This window comes from Struthio camelus, chromosome 1 (genome assembly GCF_040807025.1).
Source record: "Struthio camelus isolate bStrCam1 chromosome 1, bStrCam1.hap1, whole genome shotgun sequence".
NCBI lineage: Eukaryota > Metazoa > Chordata > Aves > Struthioniformes > Struthionidae > Struthio > Struthio camelus.
In genome coordinates, this window is record NC_090942.1 from 78,547,437 (window position 1) to 78,559,571 (window position 12,135).

The window sequence follows — 12,135 nt, forward strand, 5'->3', positions numbered from 1 at the left end:
TTTTTGGTGGCAGAAAAGAGTGAACTTTAGGTGCTTTCCAATCAGCAGTTCCTCAGAATTTTTTAGGTGAAATTGTGACCGTGATGTGCTGTCAGCATCAGACCGCTCCAACGTACTGTGTTCAGCAGCTTCCTATGACTCATCATTTTTAAGAGAGGCGATGATGGGAATGCATGGAAAACTGCTTTCCTCCCTCAGCCGAGTGACTGATTAAAAATTGTATCACTAATCAACACAAAACGTAGTTAATGACTGCTTAATTCATTTACTATCTTTTTTGATGAAACTCACTGCAATTACTTTTCCAAACGGTGCAACATGGTAGTAATGATTTTAAGCAGGAAGCAGGCAGACTGTGTAGTGAGTGTGTTTCAGCTATCAGAGCAGCATCACTTTAATGACTGCAAGGAATTGTTCTAATACAGAATTCAACTCAGCGGTATGATTAACTAGTTACTGCACAAAATTCCCTTAAACGTGAAGGGTCCTTTGTGCATACACTGCTTGACTGTGTACTACAGCACCAGTCCTTCAAGAAGAAAAATTGTAGATGGACTTTGTCCCTTTTTAGATTAGAGCCCATCAGTTGTTGTTCTGCAAGGGGATCGCATGAACCTCTGTGCGAGCTTCTTTCCATTGCTGCTTTTAACAAGTACTGAAATGGTTTTTTTATGTCTCCACCATCATTTCATTTTCATCATCTTTGAGCAAAGGTTACCAATAAATGCTAACACCAGGAAATAGGTTATCCTGTTGGGAAGTAAAGTGAGGTAGTTTATTTCACTATCCTCTTGTAGTTTCAGATGGCAGTCCACTTTCCATCATTTATTACTTTGATGCTACTTTGTTAAGCTACATAGTGTTATACTGATTAAATGTTTTTCTTTGATCTTAAAAGTGTCTCAGGTTTACCTAGTTGTTCTGTTTAAGGATCACATATGACATGGAACTAACATTAGTAGCATTTTTAATTGTGTTCCAGCTATGTCATCTTCCTGCCATTTCCGGTTTTAAACTTGTTTAATCTTGTCAGTGTTTCTGATTTCCAAGCACCTTTATAGTGAACTTCAAAGTCTTTTCAGAAGCATTCCTTCTGCAGTGAATAGATTTTCTTTACAATTATGGTTATAGAGATCTGTGGCTTTATCCCCAAATAAATCAGATATGATGCTAGTGTTAAAAATATGAATTTATGACAGTGTTGATCATATAACTTCTCCAGAACCTTTTAAGTTTTTGAAAACTGTTGATCAGCATCTATCATGTTCTCGCATGTCTTAATGAACAGCTAAAATGACTCCAATGTTTCCCAAACTCTAATGCTTTTTCATCTATTCTGTTTTTTTGGGGTTTTTTTTTGTGACTTAAATAGCCATATATCTGATATTTTCCTAATAATGAACAAACTGACTATGTCTAATTGCTGGACTTTTCTTGAACTGTTCAGGGAAACGTCATTATAAAACCAAGGTCGTACAAATTTTTTTTTATCATTTTCTGCATGAAATGCCTAATTGCTCACTGTAGTCGTCTTCCTCATGAGCTAATCAGGGGCTAGTGTCAATAAAAGTAATGGTGTGGTAGATAGTTGACCTCAGCCCTCACTACAAATAATGGTCTGATATTGTTTCCATTTATGGTCATACATTCAGCATTACCACATAAGCTTTTGATGAATTGATTATTTTTCTGGTATTCCATAGCATGCCATTATTTCATTTAGAAATTTTAGCCTCCTCTATATGCTATTAAATAAATATAAATAAATATATCTATGCTATATATACATACATATATAAAAAATATATATATACCTCCTTCTGTCTCCACCTTTTATTTTGGAAAAATGGTTTTCTTTCAGTTCAGAACTCTGATAAAGTTCTCCTATCTTACCCAGCAATCCTGTTGTAACTTTGCATAAATGCAGGAAGGCTTGCCTCTTTTGGTCAGTAACTCCAGCTCCTGAACCCTTTCCCTTTTATCTCTTCTATCATTTCTTCCAGTATCTTTGGCTAAAGCTGTTTATCCTCCCTGCCACTTGCTTGTCTATTATCTGTTTTGTTTAGTCTATTCATAACCTATAAGCAATTAATTTGATTTTAGTAATGTAGTAAGTTTTGGTCCCTGCCAATTTAAACTTAATTCAGCGGAGGCTGCACAATTCCATACAAGGTGTGGGGAGCAACAGCACCCTCATACCTTTGCCTTTGATACTCTAGAGCCAGCTATTCTTAATGGCACATTAGAGACAGGTAGACTGATTTTCAGTTACATTTATATTTGCAAAGCTAAATCAGGAGTGATCGTGAGCGCCTGACTTCCTTTTTTTTTTTTTTTTTTTTTTTTGGCATTTAAAAAGCTAACTGAAATCAGCCAGCTTGGACACTTTTGAAGAGCTATTGAGAGAAATGGGCTGACTGTATGAGGTATGCCAGTATTTTTCTTTGAAACTCAGGTGTTGTTCTCAGCTGTATTTAGGAAGTGGCTGGGGCTGTTTTAAAGTTTCTCTGTGATACTTCAGAATCTAACCGAGGATCTTTAAAACAACTTTTTTGCTTCTCAGCACATATACAAAATGTATAAAAAAGTACCATGTACTATTAGGATACTGTTGAGTATCTGGCTTCTAAGGGGATCTAAGAGGTAGGAGAAAGAACTACTAAAATAATTATAGGGTCTACAAAATTAAGCAGCTTTTATTATGATGGAGAGGACGGGATTAGTAGATAAAACTTGTGATGTTGCACTCATTCTTGTGTGCAACACGAGAGCTGTGACACTACGCAGTGCAACTGCAGCTCAGTTGGATTCTCTGGTTTCACACTGATTTTACTCTACTGTCACTCTGCTATTTCAGTACTGTTGCTCTGGATTTGTTCTGATGTAAATGAGCTAAGGATCTGGATACAAGACAATCTACTCAAACTATATGAGAAAACTTAAATATAGAAGATGTTCAGAAGTGGTTTCCAGTGTTTTTACTAGTTTTCATTTCTCAGTGTGCCGAGTTCATTTAGCAATAAGTCTTCAGATGACCTTTTAACTACTCATTTTTCTTCTAATTGCTATTTTCTGGCAAGTCATCACCATATTCAGGTTTAGATTAATCACTTCAGCTGTACAGTCCATTTAAAAGAATTTAGCGACACTGATGAATGCAACAGTCTCAGTTTGATGGAGAGGCTGAGAAAGAGTTAAAATAAGGAATATCGCTGATCATCCCCTTATCCCATGAATCTGCAGTTGACAAGAACATATAGAACTAAACGTTGCGATATAAGATCTGTAATTTATAGGGCAGAAGGAACAGGAGAATACAGCATGAAATGACTAATATGTATTATTTACATATCAACAAAAGAGGTAGTGCCTGTCAAAATACACAAGGATTGTGTGTAATCACAGCAACGTGGGTGAAATCCTTGCACGTTGGCTTAATTTCATGCGCTAATAGTGAATTTCTAAATATAAGAACGAACACACACAGTAACTACATATCTTGAATTCAATGCAAACGATGCAATTTAAAACTAAATCTTTCCGTTTGTTTGCATTATCATAGTACTGAAACAAATGAAAAAAAACTCGCATCTTGCAGAATTCTAGGTTTAGGTTCTAAGCCTACAATCTGTTTGTACTGTTGGTCTCCTGCCTTGACATCAAGTAGGAGCCCAAGCACAGGAGCAAGGATTTGCAATGCACAACCAGTTTGAGCAGCTAGCTTTTTTTGGGAGCAAAAAGTGCTTTTCTTAGGAACTGCTTAAAAACAAACGCAAGGCTAGTCTCACAGTTATGCACTTCCTTTAAAACAGACAAGTATACGGAGAATAACACTATCTGTTCCTCTAGGCCAATATATTTTGAAGGGAATGGATATGCCTATAACAGTGTACGTTTGATCTTATATACTTAGCATCTGGTACTAGACAGATATTTCAGATGATATTCATGGGCCAGGCAGTTCTTTCAAAAGGCTTACAAGAGTATTACATTTTGTTATTTCTTTCAATTTTTTTTTTAAAACTATTGTTGCTCTAGCCCTTTGACATAAAATTTTGCATCTTTAAAATTGTATTTTCATATTCCTGTTTAATGTAGTAGTATTTTGCAAATGTAAATTTGAGATCTTTCTTATTTTCAAAACACTGCCTAAAATAGAATGGGGCAGATTTTGTTAATGAAATCACTTCTGTCTAGAGCACTCTCCGCATAGAAACACTACCACCAGGACTACTGAAGAAGACTTGTTCTCACAGCTACAGGAATAGGGCTAATTAATAGCAACTAAAAAAGTTCAAACTAGCAAGAAAGATCACAGCAGGTCAAGTGGGGGCTAGAAATACTCTGTGGTAGAAACACGCTTTTGGTGGACGGTGGTTCACGCTGCACATCTGACCCATTTCAAAGCCAATGGCCCAAGCTAGGTGACACAAGCCAGAGTGCATGGGCAGCTGCTCAAAAAAGAAATTACTGAATCCTAGGACTTGTCCAGTGATAATGTTGTATCCTGTTTCACAGTATCTGTTATCAAAGGGAATATTTTCACATAGCCTTTAACTACCTGCAAAGCATTTATTCCCTGTGTCTTTTGCACAGCTACTGAGGCCATGCTCAGTTACCTGACAGCTTTCAAACTCCGCCAATATTTCTATGGTTCCGACCCCCTCCCCCCAATTTGCTTTTAAAAGTGCTCCAGTAGTCATTTGGAAAGGTGAGAAGTAGCAGGTGAACAGTGGTGGGCTGAAAGCTGTTGCCCAAGACACATTGTGACAGACAGGAGCGGAAGTCACAGCAAAAGCAGATTGTAAGGGGAATTAAAATAGTCTTGCCTTTGTCTAACGCATTGACTGTACAAAGGAAATACGCACAAGCTTGCCCTGCTCAGCTGATACTTTTTTTCTGAACCTGGACAAGCAGCAGGTTTTTTGAAACCTTGAGTCATGTAGCATAACATGCGAGCACATACAGAGCAGACGTCGTCTCTGTGTGCTGTTGTGCAGAAAAACAGGGACTACAGAAGCAAAAGTTAGCCTTCAAGACCTTATTCCCTGTGATTTGCATCCCTAGTACCGGCGGGAAGGAGTTCTGACATCACCATGTTGTGCTACAGAGGAAGGCAGAGAGATTGCATTCATCTGGTCCCCTCTCACAGCTGGCACACAGCACAGCCCTGGAAAAACTACCTCAGCCAAGCTGACCTAGCCCCCACTTGATCTGATGTGATCTTTCTTGCTAGTTTGAACTTTTTCAGTTGCTATTAATTAGCCCTATTCCTGTAGCTGTGAGAACAAGTCTTCTTCAGTAGTCCAGATTTTGATTCCTCCACTTAACTGAGAGTATTTCATTTTATTGCCTCCCTGGCTTGTACTTTGTTAAGCAGCAGCAATGATTTACCTGCTGCTTGTTGCTGTTTGAGCTCCAGCTGTTAAAAAAGCTTAACTCAGACTACCCACTGCAGATTCTTATAAGAAGAAGAGAAGAGGAGAAGAGCCCAGCTCATGTTGCTCAGCGATGACCTGGAAGAAGCACCGTGAGGCAAGCCACAACACTTTAAGCTCATTCACTTGCTGGTCTCTTTTCTGAATCTGTGACGGTGTTTGGGTTGCGAAAGGTACATCCAACCAGGACCTGGCTTCAGACCCCACAGGCCTTTGGACAGCCCTCAGATGGTTTCCATACTGAAGAAGAAATCAACATTAGTTGGGCCACACAATCCCTAGACTGACTCGATGAAGCAACATTGTTCTAAATCACGGTCAATGTTTCTAAGAGTAGTGATTTTCCTTCTTGTCCTTATACAACACTGGGAGCCCTCTGCAGAGCAGTCAGCCGAATGTGTATAATGGATTCCAGACTTTAGTTGTAATAATATTATGACTATACATGGCCTTCTTTGTCTTAAGCAAATAACAAAGTGGTCTGCTAAGACAAAATGTTTAAACATCTTGGGGACAATTCTACCCACTCTATACCATGATCTGCTTGATTTTTCTCTGTTTCAGTCATTGGTTTCCTAGCCAATTCACAACATTTTAACTGCAAAAAGAAATGAAATGATAAAATAATACACATTCACATAAACTTTTTAATCCAGAAAGATCCTAAACTGCTTTACAAACTATAGGCTAATCTTGCCATTATTCTTGGGACAGTTTCTCACGCTGCGAGCCATCTGCAACAAGGAGGCAGAAAGTTGTATTGCAGAGACTCTGATATGCAAGAATCACTTTCCTATTATCGCCATGCAGCTTCTTCTAGAACTGGCACAGTTTTTAACTGCCATAATATAGCTGTAGTACAGGAAGCTAACAATTTCATTAAGTGAAAGAAGCAAAGAAAATTAGAAAGCATAAAAAAATCAAGTGTCAAATTTAAAAGTGATGTGAATGGATAACTGCCTTGCATATTATGACTACGAGTTTGCTTGGCTTTTCTGTACCAGTTGAGTTATGGTGGCTTCAGTATGATTACTCTTGTGATAAATCAATGCTAATTTGAAAAGAGAAAGAAAACCAATGACAGGTTTTAGAGCATCATGTCCAGAGTTCTTGACATTTACCAATAATTCTCCCTCCTTCATACTAGAAAAACAACATAGGGTAATCCCTTCTTCCAACAAATATTTCAAAATATTGGAGGAGGCGTTTCAAAACACAATTATTATGATATGAGTAGTTCTTCAGCAACCAATAAAGTTGAATAGCCTCAGTTTTCTGCTGATTTCATTGACTCAAAGTAGACAATGTACCCCACATATCTTATTTTGCGGTATGTTAAAAATATCTTTTCTCATATCTTTGTGTGTTTTACTTCTGAAAACACAATTACATATACGCCAACCAATCACATCATAAATTGGACAAAAAGAAATATTTACGGACACCATTTCTGTGCTCCATAAACTTAATCAGATCTTGTAGTAAAGCTTGTCTTTTGTTTATATTGAGTGTGATAAAAATACTGAATCCAAGTTAGATACTACGAATTATTATTTTCTAACAATAAAAATAAAATTGTTCACTAATCATTGCATTACTGTGGTCAAAAAATCCCCCTCCAAATGACCTCCCTTCCTCCTGGTTTGTGAGTATTGCTGCAGTACCTGCATAAAGCCGATTTACGCTTTGCAGGGCACACAGTTTATTATTTTAAAGTCACTGTTGCATCTTACCACTGTTCACAGATTGAACATTAATTATTTGGATTACATAAAGAAAATAAGGCCTAAGAAACTGGAGGTGAGGGAGCTGCGAAGGCAGCATTTCTGGCATAATGAAAACTTCTGAACTTTTTTGGAAAATATTTTCAGCAGTACTTAAGTTTTCATGCCTTGGTTTATATGCACGTCTCACAGGATTACTAAATCTATTTTGTATTTTCATATAATGTTTTATTATTGTTGAGCTGAAAGAAAGCTCCTCTATAAGCAGAAACTATACTCCTGGTAAGACACCACCTATATGCATACATACGAGTTTCTATGTTTAAAGAAAAATACTTGTCTTCTCTATGGAGGGGAAAGCAAGGATAAACTTAGGATAGTCTGTAAATGGCAACCCAAACTGTAAAGTTTAGTTTACAGACTGGAATCTTGCTGTTACCAAAGCATCTCAAGACAGTGGTGTCAGCATCTGGAATAATGGACATTCAAGTACAAAATACAAAAAGAAAAGGTATTAATAATTTGAGCAAAGAGCTTTTTTAAAGCTAGTGCTAGAAATGATAAATCCATCAAGTCTGTTGCACTTCCTCACTGGCAGCACAATTAGCTTTTGAGAAGACAATACTGAGGTCATTCATCAAATACCGGCTGCTGCAGAAACAGATTCTGAAACGGCACTTAACTTTTATATGGCAAAATTACCTTATTTTCTTGTATATAACCTGCAGATTATCTTAATAGGAAAATAAATAGCCGGGCAACCTCCTCTTACTCCCTAGTGACTTAGCCCTTGCTGTAGTACATAAGTCTGATACTTCTGAGGGAACTGTTTACTCAAAAACCTCTTCCACACACTAAACACCTTGTTCACCAATGCTTGCTGTTTTTTTCTCTGTATTTTTTTTTCCTGTGTCCAGCTCAGATTTTGAGTTATCTATGCACTTAGTTAAAGGGCTGTAAGTTCCTGAAGTTGCAGGTTATAAGCTTGAAAATATGGCATCTTTTGCAGTGTCTTACATGAAATACAAGGGATAAATATGGATTTGCTAAGGGAAACATCTACTTGTTTCTACCACTGAGCAATGAAAGGCATTAGGAGAAAATAAGTAACTTTACAGGAACTGAGGGAAGCACAGACAGGGCAGTCGGGAAGGGAATGAGGGTTATAGGAGTGACTTATCAATGCTCATCTCCTGCAATCACAGAAAAAAGAGCATATGGGATACGCTCACCTGATCCTAACATACAATCCTCGCTTAATGCTTTAGAAAAAATGCAAAGAAACGGAACAAAAAAAAAGTCAATAATGGAAAGTGATCAAGAATCCTTTAAAAATTACTGAAGGTTTTCCTTTAATTTGTGATGGTATATAGCAAGGCTACCAACCAGTGTAACAAGGCCTAACGTTTTAATTCTATCTGTACATGCAGTCATTATATTTTTATATATATGCCCATGCACACACACATACATATTAAGCTAGAATACAATTATTCTATTGCCAATGTTGGTCCTAGCCGGTATGGCAATTCTGACTAAGACTGGCAGTACAGTGTGCAAAAAACTGCAGGGACTGGGAGAGAAAGAAAAAAAGAAGAGAAGAGCGAAAAGATAAAAGAATAGTAGGAGAAGAGAAGAAATGAAGAAAAGGAATAAGAGTGGACAAGCAAAGATGACAAAAAGGATGAAAAATGCAAGAAAAAAGAGGAGAAGAAACAAACATCATGAAGAAAAGAGAAGAATAAGAGAAGAAGGAGGAGGAGGAAAACCAAAAAGGAAAAGAAGAGTAATTGATGAAAAGGGGAAGAAAGATGTGAGGAAAAGCAGAAGAGAATAATAAGTAAAGCAGAGATGAAGAAAAGGAGGAGAAAGGACTGCAAAAAAAGAACAGAAAAAAGGGGGAGATGAGGGGGAAGAGATAAGAGAGACAAGGGGAAGGGAAGAAGAAGGGAAAGAGGGCAGAAGAGAGAGGAAGGAAATGGAGGAAGAATGGATGACATGAGAAGAGGAGAAAGGAAGAAGAGGGGAAGAATAGGGGAAGAGGAGAGGAGGGGAGGACAAGGAAAGAAAGCAGCAGAATACAAGGAGCAGCAACAGGTGAAGAGCTAGGATCTTATTTTACAGTTGCAGCTCTTCTACTTTAAGTCAGTGTTTTAACTAATCACAATACTAAGGTGTTTAGAAGGTCTCGACATGGATCAAGACTGCAGTGGTAGAAAAGAAAAACAATTCTTGGCCTAGTCCCACCAAGTGGGCCAATGGTTGCATCATTTAATTTTCTCTGTGTCCATATATTCATAGTTGTACTTACTTTAAACATGACCGTAAATGTTAAGTGCCAACTGCTTAAGCACAAATACTGTTCCTATATTAGATTGTTTTCCTTCAAAATACAGGAAAGTAAAAAAAAGCCCATGCTAATACCACACAGAAGTAACACTTTAAAAAGCGTAATTGCATGTGCACGCATGCATGCACACACATGCACACATCATGAAAAAAAGCATTTCAACAACTTTTATTTGGACTGCTTTCTGTCATTTTTACGCAGTCTAGTTCAGTTCAGCACTATTCTTCTGTCATTAACTTAGTCATTGAGAAGTATATTCATTTCCCAAATTTTTCCTATCTGTGATCCTGACACTGTGACATAAACATTTCATTGAATGCAAACCAGAATGGGAACAAGGACTTTCTCATCAACTTGTATGCATGTGCATAAGGAGAAAGCACTCCCAGCCCAGAAGAGCAGCCGTTTAATTCTATATATGTTGCAGAATAGTTGAGAACAGAACACAGCCGCATCTAAATGAAACTGCAGAATAAGTAGAAAAGAGCTTAAAATAAAAGCAAATAGAAAGCATATATGAAATAATAATAAAAAAACCTCATTGGTTGTTCTTCATTTTTATTTTTTTCTGAGCAGTTTTGCAGACAACCAAACTTTGCTTTGTAATTAGATCTATCCTGTCGCTCTAGTGCACTGAAGGCTGCTTTTAAAGGAAGCTGAACATGTATTTTAGATGGGGATAGAAACTATCGATCTTTATTGTGATTACTCATCAAAGCAAGTTATAAAGTAAAAGGACTAGTACTATCATTATCCTATTTGCAACACAATGCTACCCAAAGGTTTCAGGCCTTTAGATTAATATAGTGACTTTATGCGTTTTGCAGCTTCAGGAACTGCTGTCATATTTTTCACTGTACTAATTCTTTGATCACTTTATTTTGCCAAAACTTAGCTCTCGGCCATTAACATACACTGATGACTATGAGCTTCTCCTCTATCTTTATGCCCTCTATAAAACTGTTCTTGCTAAGAAGAAAGCACCCTCTCATTTTGGCGTTTATTCAGAGTATTCTCTTATTCAGCCCTCTTCCTTTGCTTTCTGTTTTCTTTGGTAAAAACAGTCCAATATCGTCCAACATCATTTTGTCCCCTGGTCATCAGCCTTTAGTTTCTCGTATTTGTGCAGTATGCTCTGCCTGCACCTGAAGTATCTGTCCTTCATTCGGTCTGTCGTGCTTTTTTTTTGTGCCATTTAACCTTACAGTAGCCTACTTGTGTCATCCTGTCAAATGAAATTAAGCCATGCTGCTTTGGCTATGCAAATAAAAAAGTAACTTGGTTTTCATGTTGTTTTTCTGTGTCTGATGCTACAAATGGTGTCGATTTCTCACACTGAAACTACTTCAGTGCTATTATTTATACAGTCTTTGAAAACCAGGCCAACAGACACATGGCTACATTTGGCAATTAGTCCTTGACAGCAGACTAAAATTAACTTTATAATGGTCAGTGTAGAAACAAAGACTTTTTGAGTTTATTTGTACAACAGTGTAGCAAAACTACTTACCACTGAAAAATGGCAGCACCTATTTCTCTGAGACACCAGTACTGAAATAAGACTTAAGTATTTCAGAATAAGAAATCAATCCTGATTCCATGAGACAGTTAATGATATAAAGAATCACGGGCCAGCTACTCAAACGGTGCCATTCAGCACAGCTGAATTTGCAGTCATATTTCCAAATACACGTGGCTGTTCACACCGCAAAACGATAGACCAAAAAAAGAGTATGACAGGATGGTTTAACTCACTTACCAGGCAGATGTACTCTGAAAAGACATCAGGGGTGGGCTTAAAGCATCTCCTTTTAAAGTATGTACTGTCTGTGATGTTTGAGGCTGTGGCTGAGACCGAGGCTGAGGCTGAGGCTGCGCCTCTGGCTGAGGCTGTGTCTGTACTCGGCCTGGATCCTGAGCAGGGTTAATCCACCGGCTCTGTCCGTGTGTCATCCACTTTCCCTGGATTCCCCACCGTGCCAGGTACAATTTGCAAATATCATAGTTCATTGAAGAGTAATATAAAAGGTCCAGGACCAGCAAGATCACCACGAAAAAGCCATAGATCCACACTCCTAATAGTGCGCTGTAGTTGCTGTGAGAGAAGAAAAAGGGAAAATAAGTCACCTAACACATCAATAATCATCACTGCGTTAGTCTGTCAACACAGAGATGGACAAAACCAACCTTTTCTTTTAAAGAGTGTTTTATTAAAAAAAAAAATGTTATTTTAATACATCTGCACACTGCTGCATGCATGACATGAGACATTTTTAGAAGCAAAGGCCTCCTTGTCCTGCAAACATTTTTTTCTATACACACTACTGCATAAATTTGGTATATAATTAGTTTCAATGCTTTAAGTGAGGCCTGATATGCACCCACTTGATGGGCCCAATGGCTTTTATTCTGCAAGTTCTCACTCCTGGAGACTCACCCTACTGCAAGTGACAGGGCATTTACATGAGCAGGGATTAACATGAGTAGCAACATGGAAATATGCTGTAATAACTGAGCCCTGGGGGTGTGTCTATACCAACGAAAGCACTCATTGCTGACATGTACTATAAGCAACTTTAAAGGTGTTAAAACTTCTTTGGCCCTGCTCTGAGTTTAATAATTA

General features: G+C 37.8%; 1 protein-coding gene across 24 annotated transcripts in view; it reads right to left on the reverse strand.

Moving 5' to 3' along the window:
• SHISAL1 (shisa like 1) overlaps positions 1-12,135 on the reverse strand; it is a 349,437-nt gene that overhangs the window by 19,289 nt on the left and 318,013 nt on the right. For 15 of the 24 annotated variants that reach the window (XM_068951757.1, XM_068951748.1, XM_068951719.1 and 12 more), the window contains one exon: positions 11,272-11,607. In XM_068951757.1, the coding sequence (XP_068807858.1) occupies positions 11,272-11,607 (336 nt within the window). Of the gene's footprint in view, positions 1-5,394; positions 5,679-8,394; positions 8,425-11,271; positions 11,608-12,135 lie in introns of all 24 variants that reach the window. The other 9 variants (XM_068951617.1, XM_068951634.1, XM_068951601.1 and 6 more) reach the window with 2 other exon arrangements.